The following is a 24,008-nucleotide window of genomic DNA, read 5'->3' as shown; positions in this document are numbered from 1 at the left end:
AGCATATACAGAGAAGAAAATAAGAAAAGCGTAACGTTTCACCTTTAACCTCCTAAGACCTGAACTCTTCCACGGCATGCATTTTTAATTTCTCTTTGATATTTTGTGACCTGATGAATGTAAAGACAAAGAATTACCTGATTTTTTGGTTTTACCTAATTTTTGTTTCTAAGAAAAATGAGAGCCACATATGAGGATATTTATTTAAAATTTCGATAGAACAGTAGCAGTATAATGTCCTCGTAAGTGGATATCAGGCCCTTGTAGAGCAAATTTGAGTATTTTGGTCTAAATACAATAATAATAAATGTGATGTCCACATATGTGGACGCCAGGTCCTAGGAGGTTAAAGTAAACTGTCCCTTTCTGTATTACTGAAAAGCTTTAAAAACAAAAAAGATGCATTACATCATTTTGAGTAATATTTCTCACCATTTTCTAGGAAAGAACAATTACTTGTATTGCAAATAAACATTAGCTGCAATTTTATTACTGAATCCCTTCTTTGCCTTCATTATAAATATTTTGCTCTTTGTTCAGAGAAAACACTACAGATGTGTTAAAACTTTAAAAGCCTGCCCAGGATATAAAAAGCTCATACAAACACAACAGCAAGTCTTGACACGCCTGATCTTATCTAGGCCATAATAAAGAGTGGGCAAGCCTTGATCTGACCTTTCATCCCACAGAAGCAGTGTGTTTGCGTGTTTTTAAAAACCCTTCTGTGCCCTCACACACACGCACAGCTGGGAACCACTCTCTTCACATCTGCTGAAACCGTGACATCAGTTGCTGGGTATGAAAACTGAAAGAAAACCCCAACGAACACCACAACCCATTTCAGGGGACATGAACGTAAGTGCGTCCCCATCCTCCAATCATTCATGTGCCTGGCATTCAGGAGAGGAATGGAGATGCTGAACGGATAGCAGCAGCAGGAGGAGGACGACGACAAAATGATGCAGCTTATTCTCCTTTTTCCTCTCAGAGGAGGAAGTGAAAATTGTGTGTGTGCGTGTTTCTTTAGGCAGTCAGAGAGGACTAGGAACACACACGTACGCAGACACACTCGGAGAGACAGTCACACCCTGTCTGTTTCTAGACCACATCCTGTACTGCTGTAGTCGTCAACTGTGTCAAAGATCGAGCAAGAGATACATTGTTTTATATACACTTCCTGGCTGAACTGCAAAAACAAGGCACATTTATTTATCTCTGTAAACTCAAAAATCACCAAACGGCTCAGACTTTTCCACTGTTTTTGATCCTTTAAGTAGGTATGCACAATGTTTAAAGTAGTGTCGAGTGTTTTTATTCACTTCATTTCCCTGTTGTGTTCCAAGGAAACAAAGATGTGTTCTTTACAACAAATAACTGACATATATTAAAATCGTTCAGCTGTACGAGAGATAACCATCGGCCACGGGGTTCTGGCTGATAACTGTGCATCCATAGTTTTTAATAGATCAAACAACATACTGTGCATTTGGGAAAATATAGAAATAATCTGTGGTTGCAGCAACACCACTTTCTCTGTGCAGCTCCCACTCAAATCACAATTTTTTATATCCGTCGACCTCCGCTGTGGTTTAGCCGCTTATCCTTTTGCCTGCAATTAAGATCAGACAACTGTACGCTGGTCTTCTGGGTTTGATTTGGGTTTTACTGGGTGCTCTGGTGGTCCCACCTGGCCCCCATACATAGACACAGACGCTGGAGGGTTTTATATGGAGGTCTTAATCCAGTAAGCCATTTATCCACGGACTGGGAGCCACACTTTGTTTCAGCAGCCAAATCAATAACAGCCCACAGGGGAACCGGGCAGCAAAGTGGGGCAATTAAAGGAATACACTTTTAGTAGAGGCTCTGTGATTAACTCACCATAGTGAAATGAGATCACTTCGAGGTCTGGCTGTTTGGTTCCTGACAAATATCAGTTACATTTTAACTTGAGATACTCGGGAGATTGCTCAACTAAATTTTTCATTCACTTTGGCACTGCAACGGCAGATAAGTGGGAAAGAAAACAGAGCAGGGCACGCATGAGGACAGGTCTGACAGGTGGACGCTGAGACAAACAGGTGACAGAAGGAAACAGGAAATAAAAAAAGGGGGGCAGCCGAGACAAATGAGGAGAAAGAACGACAGCATGTGACTGCTTGTCTGTCTGTGCCTTCCCCCAGACACGCACACACCTGTTCCTCCCCCTTTCCAAACACAAAGAGTAAGACTAAAGCCAGACAAGCACACTGATAAGCCAGACCAGTCATGCTCGACAGACACACACACACACACACACACAGGTTCATTCCCAACTTGTGTTTGGCTTCGGGCCTTGAGTACATTTTTGCGCCACAAAGGCACTCTGTCTAGACAGTCATCACATGCACGTCAAACACACACACACACACACACACACACACACACACACACACACACAGCTTTTCCTCTCCCTGACAACATGCTGAACTCCTTCCTCTAACAGCTACAGTTCCAGTCAGCCATTTTACAATCCACACACTGCAGCCTTGATTGCGAGAACAAATGGGACCCAGTGGAGAAACGGTTAATGGGCAGTCTATGGCAGAAAATGAAGCGAGTTATAAAAGCCATCTCTCCCCACTAATAAACGCACAATCTACTGTCCACCGACTGTAGCTTTACGGCAGACGGGGGTTTAATTTGGAGAGCGGCAACACTATTTCTCTGGGATTCTTCACATAAAAAAAAAAAAAAAAAAAAAAAAGTTACAATTTTTCTCAAAAAGGCGCCTCTTGAAGCTCTCTCGATCAATTTTTCTATTCATCTCCCTCCCCCCCCTTTCTCCGTTTCTCATGTTTCACCGTCAACTCCCAGGCGGCAGCTTCCAGTGTGTGTTCAAAGCAGTGTATGTGGAGGGTTGTAATGATGTTACCTCATGAATGGACAAATTGTCTGACTGGAATACACTATGTAGGCTGCACAGACTAAGGTAATCCCCACCCCCACACCTCACATACATACAGCCCCTATGACACTGTATATATTATTGTAGAGGGTGAAAAATATACTTCTGGTGAAAATGATTAATTTGCCACTGACTCTGTGGATAAAACCAGTTTTCCTGGGTCAAAATGGGAGGGTGATAGCTGACAGAAAACTGGATTTTTCTGTAATTGTATAGCCCCAAACGACCTGAAATAGTTTAATCGACCAATCCATAATCAAAAAATACCCTGAGAAACAGATAAACCTGTAGATATCTACCTTTCCTTTTACAAGTGATATCTCAACGTTTTGGGCAAAAAGGACAGCTCTATTTTGCTCATTTTCAGCTCTAGTCTTATTCTTGGACTCCACTAGAGTAGCTTTGAATGAGTCAGTCTTATACTGCGTGTTGGTAAAACACATCAGTTCAAGTGTCTATTTTTTTAGCTCCTTTTTCGCTAGCTTTAAACCAGCTTTCTTCTGATTGGCTGCTCCCAGCAAACAGAAGGTTTGAGCAGTTGGGCATTTAAAGCAGTTTAAAGTTTAAAGGCTGAGCATTTGGCTCACAGGGATTACATGCACAAAGTTCATAAATTGAACATTTAGTCATGTTTATTGAGCATCTAGTACTTTTAACAGTATATATATGAAAAAAAAAAAAAAAAAGGAAACGGCTCGTAGGTCAAACACCTACAAAAATGTTTGCTGGGTTTCAAATTCTCACCTTTGAAAAAGGTGCAGTACATATAAGAAATCCCTTTGAAATCTGGCACGGTATGCCATATATAATCTTAGCATCCCCAGAAGAAATGATGAAACACACTCAAAGGCATTGTGTGGTTGTTATCCACAGACATTGCATCAGTGGCAAGAAGTACAACTGCATTATGTCACTTGAAATCATCAGCCTGCACTGCAGTGATTAATAGTGATGAACAGACAGTGTGTGTTGCTAAATAATACAATTTTAGCCATAATCACACAGCTGTTTTAGAAAGGAAATATGATTCAGCCTTGTAAAAGAGAGACTGGCTGTAGCATTCGGAGGAAGATCTATGATATCTGAAATGTAATTTAGTTGCTCTCCCTGCTGCAGAGAGACAGAAAAACATTAAAAACAAAACTCCAACCAGGTTCATGTCACGTTCAGAGCAATATTATGCGAGTGTGATGGTTCTGACTCCCATCTACTCAAGGTAAGTCATTAGATTAACGTGATGCATTATAGGCCTGTAGTGAACGTGTCTAGTAACATTCATCCTGGAAATGAGGGTGTGATTTTTTTATTTTTTCTAATCTTCACCCGACTCAAACACAGAGGGCAAACTGAACGCACGTGAGCTCACCATCACTAGCACAGCAGCTCAGTGCGACACGTTTCCTCTCCAGGGCCCACACCCACCCCCACCCCAGTACGTTAATTATGAAAGCTGTTGGGGGCTCACCTAAGTGAGTCAACCAAGCCAGGAGCCGCAGACATATGCGCACGCGAGTGAGCAGACATCTGATCAAACAGCGGCTCCTTCAAACAGCAAAGGGTAGGAGGATGACGTCGTTTCTGCGAGCAAACTGTCGCGCACCGATGTGCACGCAGACTCGAGCAGACACACTTCGTTCTCCCAGGAGGACGCAGCGACTGAGAATGAGGCCAGTGGGCCCTTGTCGTCTCTGTGGATGACTGTACTCATCACGTGAGCTTTACTTGGGCCTGTGTGTGTGTGTGTGTGTGTGTGTGTGTGTGTGTGTGTGTGAGACAGAGATTTAACATCTTTAAAAACCAAAAGAGAAACTCTAGAGAAACGTGCCACCATAGGATGCTGTGCAGAGGTAGGTTACTAGTTCAAATCTGCAATTAGGGACAAAGATGCACACACTCTGCTGTTGCCATCAAAAAACACAAATCAGCTGCCTGGTTTTCTATATAAGGGAACTTGGCTTACTATTCATATTGGATGAAACAACTCGGGAGTGCTTGGAGATAGAGGGGAGTGAGAGAGCTGCAGAGAGGACGAGCGTTGCTAAGCAGACTGAAAGCTGAGAGAGGCTGTCAGTAAGCCAGCATTGCACTGCTATCACTACAGAGAGAGAGAGACAGAGAGAGACAAAAAAACAAAATGGAGACACTGCCCGACCCTGTTTCTTTGCAATGAATTACACAGCACCCACTGAAAGGCCTCCTAATGCATGCTGAAGACTGCTTCGAACAGCCGTTCGGTAGCTAAATAGGAAACAATCCTGCATTAATTTATCCCAAATTGTCATTTGAAGAAAAGTCTGGTGAAAAATAGAAACAAATACACTTGCCCTTTTAAGAGGGAAGCAAAGGCAAGTGCCTCACAGTGAAGTAGGTGTTTAAATGAGAGGTTTAAAGGTTTTACTGCAGGAGTCGCCCCTGACTAAAACCTCGTATGCGTACGTATCGATCTGCGGTTTGTTTACTTCTTGCTCAGTTGTAACATGGAATACTGCAGTAAATGTCAGTGCTTGGCTGGCCATCGTTGTCTGCAACAAGGCCAGAGGAAGGCGGGTGGGAAGGAGGAGGGAAGGATAGGGGGGTGGAGAGACATGGAGTAAGGAGGCTATCCCAGTCGCTACAAACAGAAAGCTCCACCTGGCCAAAACGACCCGCAGGGTAAAATCTATCACAGACACATGGAAAAGCAGACAGTTAAATCCAAACTGGCCCTAGGTCCTCTGACTGTTCTGCAGGGAGCTCCGGTCTCATCCATATTACATGCAGGAGCTTGTTTGAAGCCTCCACTGCTCCCTCTCTGCATGGGCAGCTTGGCTTTGCTGTTTGGGCCCCTCAGGCTCGACACCCTCTCCATCTCTCCCTCTCCCCTTCATACAAACACAGCTCCCATAATGCAAATCCATCAGCTCCCGTCACTCTTCCTCCATTTTTCCTCACAAGCTCTGGCTTTCAAAATAACCTTCCGAAGACCTTTGCAAAATTTAAATGTTCTTCCTGAACGTGGTTCACTGAAAAGATGAAACCTGCACATAGAAATCCTCCCGACATTTGGCCAAAGGCTGCTGTTAATTTCCACCCTGTCTGCACCAAGCTTCATGTACCAGAGCCTATGATAGGTGAACTCGATCGCCAGACTTCCTTCATTAACACACAAGACACATTCAATGTCTGATGCAAGGTCTGACAGCAGTCCAAGAAAAGCACAGTTGGGATTGGCAAATCTCATTACGGTTGAGTCAGAGCTCTAAGTGAACACACCTGGGTGCAGATCAAACAGACTGAGTGAGAGACCAGGGCGGTGATAAATCTTTGTCCTGGCTCCACAGTGACGCTGATGAGTGGAGAGCAGACCGCAGCACGGATGGAGCGCCGTGACTCACGCTGCAGGATAGGGTTGGCATGGTGAGGGGGAGGAAGTGGCTGGTTTCTGGTTGGGTTTGTGTGTGAGAGTCTGGCTGCTTCTCTGACTGAGTATGACCCTTTGACTTCCTTTAAATCACAGACTCCGCACTGTGTCATCCAAACACTAGCCTGTGCTTTCATCGCTCTAATAAAAGATATCACGCAAACACATTCAAAGCCTGTGTCGAGGCTTCTGTCATCCAGCTCCGATGGCACAAACTTTGAGAGTTTTGGGGTTTGAAATTTCAGAGTCAGCCTTCGCTCCTCTGCTGCTTTACAGAATAGAAAATGAGGCAGATTGGATGTCTGCCAGAGCAGCTGACAGAAAAAGGCGACCTTGCCAAAAGATTTGCCATCGGTACACTGTGAAGGCTAGAAATCTTCACTCAGCGTGAGTCACTCTTACGAAGAACTGCTCTGCTTTCGGACTCATCTGGAATCAGGATGCGTTTCAGCCAGCACATTTTGATAGTGATGACAGAGAAAATTTCTGGCATAACAAAGTGCACTTGTCACAGGAATTGGTTAAACTGTAGCCAGACTGTAAACCACAAGGAACTCGTCAGAAGATAAAGTCAAGGGCAATAAGTCTCCATGAAGGTTGAGCCTCCTTTAATAACAAAGTTGTTGTTTTTTTTTTTGTTTTTTTACATGAAAGCCCAAAAGAAGAGCTGAACACGCAAAGAATAAGTGTCAAACCTTGTAGACACGCCACTTTATTGCTCGGTGGCGATGGAGAGACTTTTCTCTTAGCTTGCGTGCAAGGATGCTGAAGTGCACTCCAAAGCCCCAACCCATGCAACCCTTAATTATGCTCCCATAGCTTAAGTATACTCAAATAAAAACCCATACTATACCTTTTATGGATGCTGTTAAGTAATTAATTGCATCTGGAGGTCAACAACCTCAAGGACTGTCTGCTACTTAGTTTAGGTTGTGAACAGTTGCAGTGGTGCTGTTGGAGATCCAGAGGGAAATCCAGATCCAGGAGTCCTCCATTTACAGTATCTAGATGAGCTGGTTTGGACCCCAGGAGGATATGGTATAAAGAAGACTGTATGTTTGCATATCTAGTGGCTTAAGAAACATCCCAGAGATGGATGAGTCCCATGAGTGTCGTCACTGCAGGTGGGAATAGCGGAGAGATAAACACATCAAGAGAAAATGGGAAGAGAGGAGACTGGGCAAAGCTTAAAATGTCCCTTTTCCCCATCCTTATTAATGCAGTCCATTTCCCAGTTGTTAACTTCACAGATTTGCCCGGAGCAACATCACCCAGGCTCCTGGAGAGAGGAGGATTTACAGGGTATTAGGGCTGCCACAAACGATTATTTTGATAGTCGACTAGTCACCGATTATTTTTGCGATTAGTCGACTAATCAGATCATCATCCATTGGACATAAAACGTACAGCTTATTGCACCAGCAGCATCTGCTCTTATATAACTATCATTAGCTTACAGCTTTAAGTGTTTAAGGTCTGTGCTAACTAAAAATAAAGAAAGACAAGATGATAGTTTATTAAATTTGAATGAAATTTGCAGATTGTTTCGGTGAAGTTTAATAAACTCCTTGCTATCTAAAATATAACAGGACACCGGAGTATATTCTCGAGCATCTCACACTTCTGATAATCAGCTGTCTGCTTTACGTTTATTCAGCTGTGTAAAAACTATAACTTTAATCTCAGCCAAACCGATTTACTCAGGAACAAATAAAATACAAAAAAAGCCAAACAATAACATTTTTAAGTTATCTAAGTGACTTATATATCATGTTTAACCTGAGTAGCGAAAGACGGCGGTGGGTTTGAAAACGATTTGCCGGGAGTCCGGTGTTCTCACGGCTCTAGTGACCTAGCCCCCGGCTCGCTAACGAGCTAGTGGGTAACAGACGTCTCCGAAAACGTCGGAGCGCTTTTGAAAATATGCGGTGTCCTGATAAACTGAGCAGATATTTGAGGTTTACACAGCTACATTCTCGCCTGAAAATATGTTAAATGTTTATTTTGTGACCCATAAAGAATAACAAGAGTAATAGTAAAACTAAGTAGCTGCCGCCATTGTTGGAAACTGAGCTGGGCTGCGCTATGAATTCTGGGACAGAGCTACTTCTTCTTCGGGGTTTAACGGCAGCTGACATCCTTGTACATGCAGTGCTGCCATCTTCTGTTTCAGTCCGTTATTACAATCTTAAATCCTGCTACTTATTCCTGCGTCTTTTGTGATCTTACAAAGCTTCAAACGACGCGTCGACTATTAAATCAGTCGTCGACGATTTTGATAGTCGACGTAATCGTGACTAGTCGACTAATCGTGGCAGCCCTACAGGGTATACAGACTGAAAGACTTCTAGAGCAAGCGGTTCACTGTGCTTCAATTTGAGACTCCAAGCTTAAGGTCACAACAAGGCATCGCAACTAGGTTCAGTTTGATAGAGGCAAATGGAGAGAAAATCAAACAGGCAGGAACACACTTGTGTGGAAAAAACAAGTCGTTACCCATCAGGGAAATAAATGGGGATTTATTAGTCAGTATTTCCCCCTGCTTTTCACAGAACTGCAGTACGCATGACTGATATGCGTTTTGGCCAGGATTGCGGTTGGCAGCCCATTGGGATTCAACGACACGCCTTTGATATCCGTTGTTTATCTGCTTGTCTCGGAGATTGGGGCTGTAGGAGAAACTATAACACTGCCCATATGCCGGGCGTCTACGTGTACTGTCTGATGTGTACATGGTGCTCCTATGGAAAGCGGCGTCTCCGGGGTTCTCCATTTATATCTTCATTAATCACCGTTCCCACCGGGAGGCCGCACAGAGGAGTCTTTCAAATGCAAATGCATTCTCTCTACTTGCACACAACACACACACAGCCCCTTTACAGTATACCCACCAGCGTAGCAGCTCACAACACGCACAACCTGTCCGGCTGTCTTTCAGGAAGACCTGACAGTGGACAGTTAATCTTCTCGTCAACTGATCGATTAATTAATACCAAAACTCCTCATTATTCTGTTTTCTTCTAAAGCCAACTAAGCAAACGAGTCAGGCGTGTTTTGATCCAGAAACCTCTCTCTGCTTGCATCTTGTTTGAACTCGTAGCCCCACTATTCTCACTTTGTTCTCAATCTCGTTTTCCTCAGAAGCAGCAAACTGATCTGGCGCCCTGAGGGGGAGCGAGCAAGAGCGCAGTGAACATGCAAATAGGCCATCCGTCGAGGCTTCTTTTAAAAGCCCGCAGGACGTTTAGCGGGGAGGGGCTTGGCAAATGTGTTTAGTCTGTGTGAGTGCTGGCAGACGTGGCAGAGGCTCCGCTGTATCTGGACAGACCTGTCTGTGCTGCCCACTGCTGCGGCAGGCTCACGTCAGGCCCGGAGCAGCACAGTTTCCTCTTATTTTTACTTTATTATCCAAAATAAAGAGCAGCAGCTGTTCCAGCCCAGTGATGGTACATTTCTAAATGTGGGGCTGTGGTGAACGGCACAGGCTGATGAACTGTGGCAGAGGCCTGTGGTCATGTGAAACCTAAAGCTTTAAAGGATGATTCTTATCTATTTCAGACAAAGACTAGGAAGTAATGGTTTGGGCACTCCTCCAGCGAGCTGCAACTCTGTTATAGAGCTATGATACTGGCACTGACCTGACGATGACATACCAGAGGCCCCTCAGCTAAGCCCCTCCTACCTTGAGAGGCCCCTTTTAGGCCTTTTACAACAGGCTGCAAACATGGGCCAAGGCATGGCTCGTTATACACAGACTGTCTCCCACACCAAACTACATACAGGCCTAATAGACTGTAGGTTAGTGTGGGCCAGCGTCCAAAAAGCGGCCGTGTATTCAGTATAAGGGGACAATTGTTCTAAGGAAAATGCACAAACAGACAGAAATATGTGTATGTGTGTCCTTCTTGTTAGCTGGGGAAATACAAGCTAGCAGGCATGTGATTGGCCAATAAAGAGGGCTGTTACAAGCAACATTTGAGGTTGAGGTTAATTTCACGTTGGAAGAAAGGAAATTTGAGGTCAGAGGCCAAACCCCCCACCCCAAATAAATAAATAACTAAAAAGTGGAGCAGTTTTGAGTAAACCATATTCAGGGCAACGTGTCCTGGCTCTAACCTCACATCCTTTCATAGCCTTTACTTCTCTTATTTGCTCAAGTTTCTTGCCCTCAGGCGGTCAAAGATACCGTGTTGCCCGATGCTGCTTCAAATGAATGCATGCGACAGCAGAAGCAGTAGAGAAGTGAACTTGGGACACTGATTCGCATGTCTGAACACAGACAGGAACTTATGTAACACTGGCTGTGCCCTCTGTAAAAAGTAAAAAAAAAAAAAAAGTCTGCTCCTTTCACTCTTCTTGTTTCCTTCTTCCTCCTTCTCCTCTTGATGCACCCTCCCCTGCCACCCACCCCCACTCTATTCAGTGTTCGTGTCACCCGGCAACTCGCCATATCCATCAAGGAGACCCGATCAATAGGCGCTGGCCTTTCTTCCCCATCCACCTCGCAGAAGCGCACAAGTGGTCTTATTGCTTATGTAATGATTGACTTATCGGGTCATTTGGCTGCCTACTTTGCTACTGTTCGCCAATTGGGGCCAGGGAGGGGGCATTGACTGTTTACGGATACATGTGAGAACGTCTGATTTGGGAGAAAGGGGGTAATGGTGAGCAATGGGTGGCAGCGTGAAGACCAGACTGCGGGTCTGAGGGCAGGAATCCAAGAGAAGGCAGGCAGTTTGAATGTCGAGGGGAGGTAGATGAAGAAGGCAGGCGCAGCGAACGATTAGCATGCTCGCCAAAATCCAATTAGACACCGCCCAAGAGAAAGACTGACAAGCAGACAGACAAACAGCCCAGGAGACAGCCAGAGAGTGCAGCTGCACCGGTCTGCGGTAATGAAGTCACTGGTTTCCAAATAGCAAATAGAGGAAGCCAGAAAGATGCAGCTGTCTGCCGTCTGTGCCGCAGCCACTGTGTCAACCCGGCCAGGGAGACAGACAGAGGAAGGCTGTTCTCTCCGTCTGACACTTCTGACTCGGGGCCAGCACAACGCTACAAACAAGGCTGGGGCAAAAAAAAAAGGAAAAGCAGCAAACTGCTACACCCACCATGTTGGGGCTGCTCATTAGCGTTAGGAGACAAGCCCAAAATATCAAATCAGATTGCTTCTGCTCTTTCCTCTCTCGCTTACAGTGTAAAAAAAATTTTTAGTAGCATGAGCTTATTTACACAATACATTTGAAAATGGCTTTAAAAATATGAGGAACCATTTTCAGTCTAAAGAATGAGCGTCTGTAACAAACCCTGAGGTCAAAATGAAATCATTGTCTGTCGAATACTAAAGTGACTCCGGTGATAAGGTTTCAGCTTGTTGCTGTGTGCGTTGGTTGTGTCTAGTAAACTGTTTACACAGCAGGGATCAGTAGACAGGCTAGCACTGCCTCCAGGCACAAAGCGCCTTTATGGAGCGCAGGTCCTGGAGTTTTTAACTGCACCTTTTTAAGCCAAACAGTCCGAGCAGGATTTGGGACTGGGGGGGACTGGGGGGGGATTCCAGAAAGCTCCCCTCTTGTTTTCTATGAGGTCCCAGAAATCTCTGTTAAAACTGCTTGTAAATGTGCACATTGACACTGTGTGTAAATAAGGGACATTGGGTAACAGTATACATTTGGGGTTAGACCAACACGCACGAAGGCGAGCCATCTTTCTAAAAAGAAGACTCAACTATGAGCTTGCCTGCCTGGCCGTCCACCAACTGGGATGTGGAAACTATGAGTCACGCAGCCAGTGCGGTGGAGGCGGCTGGACAAAGAGAGTCTGGAGGATGTTCAGGGTGAGAGACACGTCCGTCTGTTTCGCTTCCTGTTCAGTTAACGCACACTTTCATTACAGGAATACACAAACAGAGAGTGGCTGAATGTGAAGGGAGAGCCCCTGTGTCCTGACTTCAGTACGAGGTCATCGTGTTCCTCCGGTCACTGACCTTTCACACACTCGTAAATCTGTTCAGGAGGGAGTGGTGTGAAGCTTATACTGGCATCCTCTATCAAGTCACCTGCTTCCTGGACACTCTCATGCAAACATCTTTCCAGGAATTTTAGCCATTTGTGACTTTGTCTGTCTCTGTCAACACCAGCATAACTGTTACATAAAATTTCACCACTGCTGTTAACCCTGCAAAAACCATTTCCACTGAAACCAAAACCCCACAAACACCATGTTCTGGTGTTTGTGGGGTTTTAACTAGAAGAAGAAAATGAGAGAGAAAAAAAACAAAAACTTTGACTGAGAAAAAAAATTAATAAAAAAAAAATCACCACCTCACAGAGGAGACAGCACCTGAAACTGTGGTGAGACACATGCTCCAGAGGGCCTGGCAATGTGTGAGTGTGTGAGACAGAGAAACAAAGATGTGTCATACTGGCCTACACACACACACACACAGGGGCAATGTGTCTCACACATAAACACACACACCACTGATACTGCGGGACTCATCAGCCCCCTCGACATTAGGTACATGGTGCAGTAGTTTGTGCGCTAGTTTCCCTCTGAGCTACAAAAATGTCTCTGGCTTTCAGAAAGAACGTCTGTGGCTTCCAACATGCATACCGGCTGGGAAGAAGCGAGACAGGAATGTGGTCAGGACGCTGGGCGAGACGGTAGATGCTATTTCCGATGCATTCGCAAAAGGCAAATAATTCCTCTGTCTCGCACACATAAGTTGTGTGTCTTGAGCCGTACAAACCTCACACTCTGCACAAACTCTGCTCAGTCTTGCATGCAACCAGCTGCCAAGTAGTGACATATAAATCCTGACAATGACAGCTAACTTCACCAAAAACATGCATATAGATTTGCGTGTGAGCTAACCAGCCATTCACCCAGAATACAGTGCAAACCGGGGTAGTCCGCTGTGGTCACAGAGAGGTCATGAGACGACATAAACCAGTTAATAGCAGTGAAACGAGCTGGAGTTTCTCCCCCTCCTCCTCTTCTAAACACTGACCTTTCAATAGGATCGCTGCCCTTGTGGCTTCTATATTGCACTGGCATGATTTTTTTTTCTACACAGCAACTTAAAAAAACAAAAAAAATACATAGGAGCAGTAAAAAAAAAAAAAAAAAAAAAAAAAAAAAAAAAAATCACAATCAAATCAAATATAAACCCATTCCAAAGTGCTGGGAGTGACTAAATAAAGCTAAGTGGTCTGCTGAAAGTTAAAATAAGATAAATTTCTTTTAATAAATGTTGCCAGTCAAAACTATAACGGAAACTAAGCTTCAATTAACTGCACAGCCCTGCTTAACATCGGTTGATGTTCCACTACTGAAAGTGTGGCTTTCAGTACGTGTAGACTGTTCCAACATTCATTTTTTTAAACCAGCCAAAAAGCTCCTAAGCTGTGAACGGCACGAGATTTCCTTTCCATCAGCCATTATCTCAGACTGTGCTGAAAGAATGGAGATGAAGTAAACCTGGGTAAACTGGCCAGTTATTAGTCAGTAAAAAAGGGACCAGCTTATTTCCTTTTTAACTCTGTTTAGCTACAGTTAGTTTCCAGTGTGGGCTTCCCTGTTTCAGTTTAGTTTTTAATAGTTGAAAATGTTAGGTTTCAGTTTAGATTTTATTCATTTTACTAGTTAGGTTTATAAAAATGGAGGGCTTTTGCCATGGGCATCTCTCTCAGAAGTACAGATTAGATATTACAATATGAATAAAGCACTTTTTGAAGGCAGCTGACTCGGTCCCATAGACATGTACCCTCATACAGGTAGGTTCCGATACCAAATTTGACTAAACAATAATTCAAACTAAACATTTCCTCTACAGTTAGTTGTAAGTGCAATATTGTGTCACTTAGTTTTCTTTCTTTTCCCTTTAAAAGTCTTTGTTGGCTATAATAACCTTGGTGCTGACAGATAACTCCAGTACCAGAGTTTCAGGGTTGCTTCCTGAGCCTCGCATATTGGCCTTTTGTTCAGTGACATTCCCACCGACCTCCAGGTGACCCGGAGGACAAATGATGCACTTCCCCTTCAGCTGTGGCCAGCTGGCCTAACTTCGTCTGATCAGACCTGCCCAGGCAGATGTCACCACCTGTCCCAGGCCTCAGACACACACACTAGGTCAACACTGGTTTAAGAAAACACCAGCCATTTTATTCAAATGAGCCCAACACACAAAACACAAGTCTGGAAGAGGGCAGGACAGAGGACGTGTCAGCTAGACAAACAAATATGGAGACTTTAATTCAAGAGAAAAGCTTTCACCGGTCAAACAGCAGAATGGTGATGAATGAGGATTTATAGCAAGCAAAGACACACTCAGCTTACACGGGTATCACTAAACAGGTGCACTTACTTTGTCTAGCGACCTCTTGAGCTGATAGTGGAACTTCTCTTTGACTTCGTCCAGCAGCTGCTTGAGTCTGGGCTCCTCCGGGGTCCCCTGGTACTTTCTGGCAAGCTGCAGGTAGCAGGGCCACTTGGCTGAGTCAAAGCCCCAGTGGCAGGTCCTCTTATCAGGTGACTTGTGCGAATGCATGACAAACTTCTGCGGTGAAAAGAGCAACTGGCACTCCACACACTGGATGCAGGGCACCTCGGGCTGGGTGTAGAACTGGGGCACAAAGAGACCCTGGCACTTCCCCAGACACTGGTGCTCCACCTGGAAGCTGGCTTCACTCTCCTTCAGGAGGCCCTGGGCTGACAGCTTACCGCTGGGGTCAGCAGGCAGGGCTGCACCAGGACGCAGCAGAGCGTTGCAGAGCCGCTGTGCATCCGTCAGTGTAATGAGGCCACAGGAAGGCGCGTTGAACGGCAGAATGCCCAGCACCTTTAGGATGTGCAGCTGCTCGGCGTCACAGCGAGAGCAGTAGACGTACAGCTCGTCGCACACGGTGTTGATCTGCTGCAGTGAGAAGTCGCGGAGCACGGAGTTGAGCACCTGGGGCAGGCAGAGCCGCTTCTCGCCCCCAACAACGAAGCAGGAGATGGACTCTCCCTCCAGCAGAGAGTGGGTGAGTTCAGTAGAGCTGTCGCAAGGAACCAGCAAAGGGCCCCCTCCCAAAACAGGAGGGGAGGGCAGGGGGGGCATGCCGGCCTGGGAATGCTCATGGCCCGTACGCGCAGAGAAGGCAGCCGGGCCCCCGAGGGAGCTCTGACTGCTGAGGGTGAACTGGGCCAGTGTGTGTTTAAGCCCAGGGCTCAGGTCCAGGGCTTTAGTAGAGCCCATAATGTGCAGTTCAGCCCGGCCTTCCATGTCCATGTCACAGTCAGGGCGTGGGTCCTCAGTCTGCTCCCTCTTCACCTTGGGAGTTTTGGGGAGGGAGGGCAGGGAGTCCAAGCTGCGACGCTTCAGGTTGATCTCCGCCATCACGCGCTTCTTGATGGGCGCGTCTTCCAGCCGCTCTCTGTACAGCCGTTTCATGTTGCCCTTGAATGAGGTCAAGTCTTTGAAAGGGGTTTTCAGGCTGGTCTGGGTGCTGGCCATATCTAAGCACAGGGTTATTGTCGTTTCTGCGAGCTGACCAAGTTCTCGTATTCCTCTGGGTCTCTTTTCCTCCTTAACTCTTCTCAAATCTTCTGGCGATGAGACACATGCATGATCGTTACTGAAGATTTCTATCGTCTGATCTGTTCCCTGAGCATGAAAACACAAGGAAAAAATAGAAATAAAAAATTAATCACAGTCTTTTCTACCTTTCCTGTAGACAGATGAACAAACTGAAAAAATATCTGGAGCATTAAAGGTTTAATGGTGTCCCTGCGGGGTTGTTGAACAAGTCATCGGCTGTCAGCTTGGCCCGCTATACCAAATGGCCATTACCATACTTCACACAAACACGGGGGTTTTCTTCTTGGCTCTTGTAATTGAACCCCAGAGGAAGAAATTTGCATCCACCAAAGGTTCAAACGAGAAAACTTCTCAGCGCTGAGTGAGAATTTTAACAAGCCAAACCAGTTGACCACACAAGACAAACAGAAATCCTTCTCCACCACCACAACCACCAACACCCTACCTTTACCCCCCTCTCCCCCGTCATTACATTGTTAATGAGCGGCTGATCCACAATGCTCAAAAACATTTCACTTTGCAAATGAAAGTGCCCTTCCCAGCCACATTGTGCGCTCCCGTAGGTGTGCTTACCCCACGCTGACCCCATCAACTCCGTGAAAAACAACTGATAAAAGCGTTAACAGCAGTCATCCCCTTCCCTCAATCCTCTCACAGCTTGACATTCAGCACTGTGGAAACCGATGTCCCCCCAATCTCTCTCTCCCTCCGTCTGCCTTTTTTGTTTTTAACTCTCGGATTTTACTAATAAGGTAAACACCGAGCGGCTTTACCGAATTTAAAACGCCTTGTAGTTGGTAATGGCTGCATTATGGTGCTGCAATATGACAGCAAGAGACAGCAGATTCCATGCACTTCGGCTCTGATGATACGCTTTCTGGTGTGGTAACGAAATGCTCTTTCTCTATATATACACGCATAGAGAGAGACACACGCACGCACGCACACACACGCCAAACGGAATTTTTGGCTTGTTAAAAAGGTAAACAGGCAGACTCGGTTAATTAACCACAAGACATGGTTTTGCATGCTTCTGCAAATTTTAGCATCCCGACGTTTTCTCTTTTTTTCCACCGACTGACGAAAAGAAGAAAAAAAGCTGTCGCGGTGCAAAACCTCTGAAACGGGTGGATGTTTGTGGGCGTAATAATGGCAAATACCACCGTGGGCCGATTGGCAAAAACAGCCATAAACACGGCAAAATTCAAATCAGTGGCTGACATAAAGGAGCGTTTGCCCCGATTTTTCTCGTGTTTTTTTAAACAAATCTATCTCGGTTTGCTTCCCCCAAGACACAAACCGTCTTTTCTCGCGCAGCCTCTCGCCCGAGCTGGACTTATTCACGTCACCCGCACTACTTCTTAGTACCCTTTTTTTTTGGTGCAAGGACACCGCGTATAACGCCAACTATCCCCCTCCTCCTCCTCCTCCAGTCTGCAGCCTCTACCTCGCCTCCTCTGCTGGCTCGGCACTGGTATGCAGACAGTGCTGATAATGACATTCACTGTCTGCGATACAGTCTGCTGTGGTGTGGTGAAGGCACCGCGGTTGGGCATTTATGCGCACACGCCGATTTTGGTGAGGGCACGGTGAGGTTTAAACCCGTGGCAATCCCCCCCAAACACAGGTAGAACACTTGTCACTAAGGGTCAAAACACTTGCAATAGGTGTTTAATATTAAATATATGAGTGCTAGATTATTTAAAATAAGAATATGTTCTGAGTGTAAAAAATGTGCGCATTTGACTGGAAACCCGCTGAGAAGCAGCTCTCGGGTCCTTTAACACTAAATCATCATAGCGCTAGCTAGCCCGACCACCCCAGTCAGCCTTGCTCCGATACAGCCGCTCGTATAGCAGTCTGAACAGCTCAGAGGGCTGTGAAGCAGGCTAACCCAGCTCCCGTGAGTACAGACGGGCTCACTTTTGCCCAGTTCCCTCCCCCAGCAGCAATAACAACCAGAGTAAAGCAGGCAGAACCGACTTCAGCGCTCATATACATTGTAAGCATTGACCGCGACCGTTGGGGGGATAAACAGCCACCATATTAAGGCAGGCTAACCCCGCGCAGAGACTAATAAAGCAGGCTTACCGAGAGCACGGAAAGCGACGACTGGCTAACCCCAGATAGACACCGATACGGCAGGCTAAAGCAGATTAGCTTCGCTCCCCTTCACTCCGCTACTCACTGTCGGCCAAACGCAGGAATTCAACCATAATCGTTAATCACCGGCTCGGATTCGCTACTAACAAACCAACCTCCCGTCCCTCCTTAACGGGCCCATTTAACCGGCTCCGTCCTTTGAAACGGCGAGCACTTGCCTGGACGCTGTGTATCGGCCGTCCTCACTCTCCCGGGGTCCTCTCAGTACTGGAAAAGCCTGGCGGAGCGTCAACAAGATGCAGCTAGAGGCTCCACTACAGCGCCGTAACGTCACGCTGCACACGGCCGAGAGGCGGATACGTCACCCGGCTGACGGAAACTATGCGGGGGTGTCTCTCGCCTGTCTCTCCTCCTGTCTGTCGGCTCGCGTGTCTGTCTGTCTCACACAGTCTGTGAGGTTTGTTTCCAGAGGTGTGGACTCGAGTCACATGACTTGGACTCGAGTCAGACTCGAGTCATTAATTTTATGACTTTAGACTTGACTTGAAAAAATGTTCTAAGACTTGTGACTTGACTTGGACTTTTACACCAATGACTTGGGACTTGAATTGGACTTGAACCGGTTTACTTGAAAAGACTTGATATTTTACCCCAAATATAAAATTTAACACGCATATTATATAGAGATTGAAAATGTGACGTCATTCACGGGTAGAACCGCAAAGGATTCTGGGAACTCGTGGCAAGAGGTACTAGCGCACGCAGGCTTTCAATTGAAATCACAGCGATAAAAAGAAACACAAAAATGTCAAGAAGCCGTTGTATTATTAACTGCAATAGCCGGTCGCATGACAGCCACGGGAAGCCGACGGGTAAAGAGATCGGTTGTTATCGGATTACGTCGTTGAAGAGAAATTGTTCGAGCCATGTTTCCGAAGTAACAAAGACAGATGGATGGCCTGGATTGCAGCCATTCAAAGATCAAATATAACGTCCCAGAACACTCCAGCTCACAGGTTACTCTGCTCCAAGCATTTACACGAAGGTCAGTGTTTTTTAGTAGTTAATACGTCATTTTTCTTAACATAATTGGTGATATAGGTTACAAGTAAGTCTGGCGCTGAACAGAAATTGTCGCGCTATGCTCCTTTATTTATTGTGCATAAATAGTGAATTGTCCTGACACAATATTGCGTTTCGCTTCTGTTATTATGGTACATTGACAAAAACATATACTTTTATTCACAGGATAAAACAGGTTTTTTGTATCACTAATTGCCCAGTACGATTACAGCATACAATATTATTGTCACTGCTACATTTCTGTGATGCTACCAGAAATTATTTCCACTACTAATTAATTACCGTTGAGCTCAAAGGTCCTATTAATAAACGGTTAATGAATGTGTATTTATGATGACGATTTGTGAGACTGGTAAACTTATGATACGTACGATGGTCTTTACTTTCTACACGGTGCATTTCAAGGTCCTGTACCCATCCGTCGGTAAACTGTACCTGGACTTGTTGCAGTGACCTGAAGTTACTAAACTTCATGAGTGTATGCACTCACTCCAAGAAGCGTATGATTATAAATATGCATATAGATATGCTAAGATGAGATAGCTGACTTCATCTAACTAGCAAATGTTGTCCAGGCTACGTTGGTGATACAGTTTTTTTTAATGTGTATGATATTTTTGTCATGCGGTTTTAAAGCCGGTCCTACAACCGCATCCAAGAATAACATGCAGCTTATCTCAGAACTGTCGGTGAAAATTATTCTTGGAGCTAGGTTTAATTGAGCTGCATTTTAAAGAGGTGCAATTTCACAATTTGTGTATATTTTCTAAGTTCACTATTTTGTCATGTGTTGAGAAAAACACAGATTTTAAAATTACATGGTCTAATATTTACATTTAGCATATAACTGCAACATTATTTTTTCGTTGTTTTTTTTTTTTTAAAGACTCAAAAGGACTTGAAATTCAAAATTTCAGACTTGTGACTTGACTCGGACTTTTACACCAGTGACTTGAGACTCGACTCTGACTTGCCTGACATTACTTGAGACTTGACTTGAGACTTGAGGATAAAGACTTGAGACTTACTTGAGACTTGCAAAACAATGACTTGGTCCCACCTCTGTTTGTTTCCTTCAGGAGCAGGTAACGCTGCAGAGGCGGCCCCAGCTTTTTAAAAGGGGGGCGTAAGAGCCGGCGGGGGGAGGGGGCAAATCTAACAAACAACTTGAAAAACACCCCCCCATACAGATGTGTTAAATACATCCTTTTGTTAAAGAATATTAACAGGTCTGTTCAGTGTATTAAAAAAAGGAAAAAAGAAAGAAAAACTTGTACAACTGTTTTACAAAGTGACTAAACAAGTATTTAGACTGTGAGGTCATATCAGAAATGGCACTAATCTTAACTCCATGTTATCGCCATGTGTAATTATTTATTTTTTTAATTGTTTTTCCAAGTCTTCCTGACATGGGGCAGTTTTCCAATTTCACTGTACTATTCTACTATGTATGACTGTGCAATGACAATAAAGAGTTATCTTATCTTACGTAAAGCAAGTGCACTTGTTTTCAGAATCATATACGTTATTATATTGAATCATCTATATTAATTAATTAATGCTCATTTCACTTTATTGCTGCAGCTTGAGATCATCTTAATAACTAATGTATTATTATGTATTATTATAAATATTAATATTAATAACAATAATAGAGCTCAATGGAGCAGTTCTGTGGCCTGATACAGATGTAATACATATAAGGCAAGGCTGTACAAGAGTTTAAGCATCCTTTTGTACTGAATAACTTGAATAACTGTGGTGAGCATTTATACCCTCTGAGGTATCTTTTGTATAATTTAAAATAATCCAAAGCCATCAATGAAGTAGCTACCATTGACTATAAATACAACCTCAGTCTTTTAAATGCCTAAAATATAATACCATTATTTTGAAAAGGAAGAAAATGTTACACACTAAATAAGAGAAATTATTTTAATACATATTTCTTTATTGTATTTTACTATAAGCCTTATTATAACTATTTGAAAGGGTATGGGAAACTTTTTTTAAAAGGAAACTGGAGTTCATATATCTTGATGCATTCTCAATCATCCAGGTAAGTAAATCTCCAAAGGCTGATTTTGTTCATCTGGACGTGAAAACGCTACTTCCAGATGAACAGAGTCAACCTTTGGAGATGGAGTTTATATATTTTTTAAAGTGTCAGCTTTATTTGTTATATAATGTAAGCCATGCTAGTTTGTTATTTCTTCAGAAATTGCACAGGGTTTTCTTTTATTTATTTATTTTTTTCTTGAGTTATATGGATTGCCATGCTTGGATTTAAAGGAAGATTTTTTTTTCTGCAGTTCCCTGGTTTGACTTACATATATTGCACCAAGTAGACTGAAAGCATAGCCTGTATATAAATGATGGACATAGTCACTCTGCTGCCTTTCACTATTTGGGGAAATTTCATTATGAGTTTATGAGTTCAGCATTTTCATCACCACCTTGTTCCTTTGAAATTAGATGTGGTGAGAGAGGGATAGATGCAACTGTGAAACCACCCCCTTGTTTGCTAATTAGCATATCCTCAACAATCATACTTACAATTCAAAATAAGGATGACCAGTCTACAACAGTTCAGAGCAAAAAGACCTGAGGACAATTTTCACATAGACTTCTATATAATTGGAACTTGGGATCATTACTTGCTAGCTATAACGCTACAATCATGTTTCATACTATGTATGAGCTGATCTGTGCTGGACTACTATGTAAAACCAAAAACTTGGTGACAGTTGGAAGAAAAAACCCTCTTTTAACAGAACAGAAAGAAATACTCAATTCTGGCTTTCAAATGTCAATGCCTCTTGAGTATCTAAGAAGAATATTAAAACGTAAACAGCAGGATAGCTCTAAACACATCTCAACACACCAAGTGGCAAAATGCTGCCTCCTGGATGTGAAAGTCTTAATTAAATTTTATGGAAGGTAATTATAAAATGTAACTTTAAGTAAAAGCCATAATTGGATGCCGGATTGGAGTCTTTGCTAGGCCTGTTCTGGCCCTCGAGCCTTATGTTTGACCCCTCTGAGCTAGACAATTGAAACTTGGACACAGTTGGGTGTTCCACTAGGACGATAATCTAAAACACACATAAAAACCAGTTTTTAAATGGATGAAAGAGACTCAAATTTAACATCAACCATATCGAAGATTTGTTGACTACGTGTAAGAGCAACTGTAAGATTACAGGAAGCCAACAAATTTAAATTAATTCTAGCAATTCTGCCAAGAAGAGTGGTCAAATATCCAGCCGGAATTATCCCAGAAGCTTGTTGATGGCAACCGAAAGCATCTGATCGAGGTCACACGTACTACGGGACATTTAAACAGGCATTACCACAACTTTAAGTCAAGAGTAGCAAAGCCAAAACTTTTCAGGATGACTTTCCTGTAGAAAATCAGTTCAAAAATTCTGTGCGGACATCTTTAAATGTCTTGCTTTTTCCATCCAGCCACCCAACAGGATACTCAAACATATTCAGTTTACAAGGATATAAAACGGATACAAGCAGAAGTCATCAGTTTCCAAAATTACATTTACAGCAGTTCATGTGTCTGATTATTTATGGCTTAGATCATTTTGTGGTTATTGACGTGGCCTCAGTTGATATTTCCTGGCACGAAATGGCACTCCAGTTGCTTCATCTATCTCACTGGCTTCCCATCAAGTTTGCAGTAGAAAACACACACACACACAGCTAGAGAGAGGGGGTGGGATAATAGAGGGCAAACTCACTGGGTAAAAAGGGTGGTTTCCTCTCCCAAAGCTCCCCTCCCCCCCTTTTTAATACGGCCCTGTCTTTTAAAAAAGGTCAAGAGGTCATTCAGGAGCACCATTGTCCTTCTAGGCACTGTGAGAGTTAATGAAATCTGACTACGAGGATGTTTAGACGTTACATTTTCTAATTTAAAGACGGCCATGTTGTATTAACTTTAAATACTCTCGAATCTGAATCCACACTATCATTTATAAAAGTCCTGTTTTCTGCAGGAATCTGTGAAGGTTATCTTCCTCTGTCGACACATGCTGGCGTTTTCTCAGCTGGAGTGCACCGTGGCTGGCTGACCCACAATCTGATGTCACACGTCTGTGAGAACAGAGAGGCTCGATAAAGCTTTGATAAACAACACGGTCGGACGTTTCGCCGCAGCCTCTCTCTGCCTCTCTCACTGGTTCGCTCTCTGACAGCAAGGTCAGCAATTGCATTATGAGAGCAGATGTGCATACACCCCATCCAGCCCCAGAGAACAACAAGAGGGACATTGATTTTCCTGTAATAACATCACTCTGTGTACTGCAGGGAGTAAATTAATCTCATATGTGCAATAATGTGACCAGCACTGATTGTTCATTAGGGGTATGCAGCAAAAAGAAAAAACTAATCCGAAGGATGAAGAGGACAGTGGTGGGGGGAGCTTGAGTTCACAGACAGAGAGTAGCAGTCTTCTGCATTGATAAGCCTCTCCATTAGCCGAGAGCCTGTCTAACCGTTATTGGACTTTGTACTAAGTGGACCCTGGGGCCAGACACCTCGCAGTTGTTTTCATACATCTCATCTGGGATCAATGGCAGATATTGAAATACGTACTAAGCCGTTCAGCAGATGTTTGTGGAGCTCGCTGAAGTGGTGGTCTGAGGTCTTCGCGCCTTCACCGCAGAGTGTGAAGTGTCAGAAGGACACTTGCGAGGTTTTCTTCTCCGTGATGTGTCAGCATGTATCAGGTTTCTCCTCGGTATCAGATCGTCATTTGTCTCCTATAATTAAGCACGAAGCAGCGGGGAACTATGTAAAATTTTATGCAATTAGGTGCTTTAAATAACGTTGATATCAAATCCGACTGATTGGACGCTAATATGCTCCCTCTAAACCCTTCTAAA

General features: G+C 44.1%; 1 protein-coding gene across 2 annotated transcripts in view; it reads right to left on the bottom strand.

Moving 5' to 3' along the window:
* skila (SKI-like proto-oncogene a) overlaps positions 1–18,436 on the bottom strand; it is a 35,817-nt gene extending 17,381 nt beyond the window's left edge. The window contains exons 1-2 of one of the 2 annotated variants that reach the window (XM_086272113.1): positions 18,249–18,436; positions 14,713–15,993 (exon numbers count right to left, since the gene is read on the bottom strand). In XM_086272113.1, coding sequence (XP_086128239.1) covers positions 14,713–15,843 — 1,131 coding nt within the window. In that variant the 5' untranslated portion in view covers positions 15,844–15,993; positions 18,249–18,436. Of the gene's footprint in view, positions 1–14,712; positions 15,994–17,227; positions 17,412–18,248 lie in introns of those variants that run through there. The other variant, XM_086272114.1, reaches the window with a different exon arrangement.
* Between the last annotated feature and the right edge of the window lie 5,572 nt (positions 18,437–24,008).

Source organism: Aulonocara sp. 'chitande type north' Nkhata Bay, linkage group LG18 (genome assembly GCF_057382095.1).
Source record: "Aulonocara sp. 'chitande type north' Nkhata Bay isolate Kocher_YH1m ecotype deep benthic linkage group LG18, A_spYH_male_GT1.1, whole genome shotgun sequence".
Taxonomy (NCBI): domain Eukaryota; kingdom Metazoa; phylum Chordata; class Actinopteri; order Cichliformes; family Cichlidae; genus Aulonocara; species Aulonocara sp. 'chitande type north' Nkhata Bay.
This window is presented reverse-complemented; position numbering and strand designations above follow the sequence as displayed.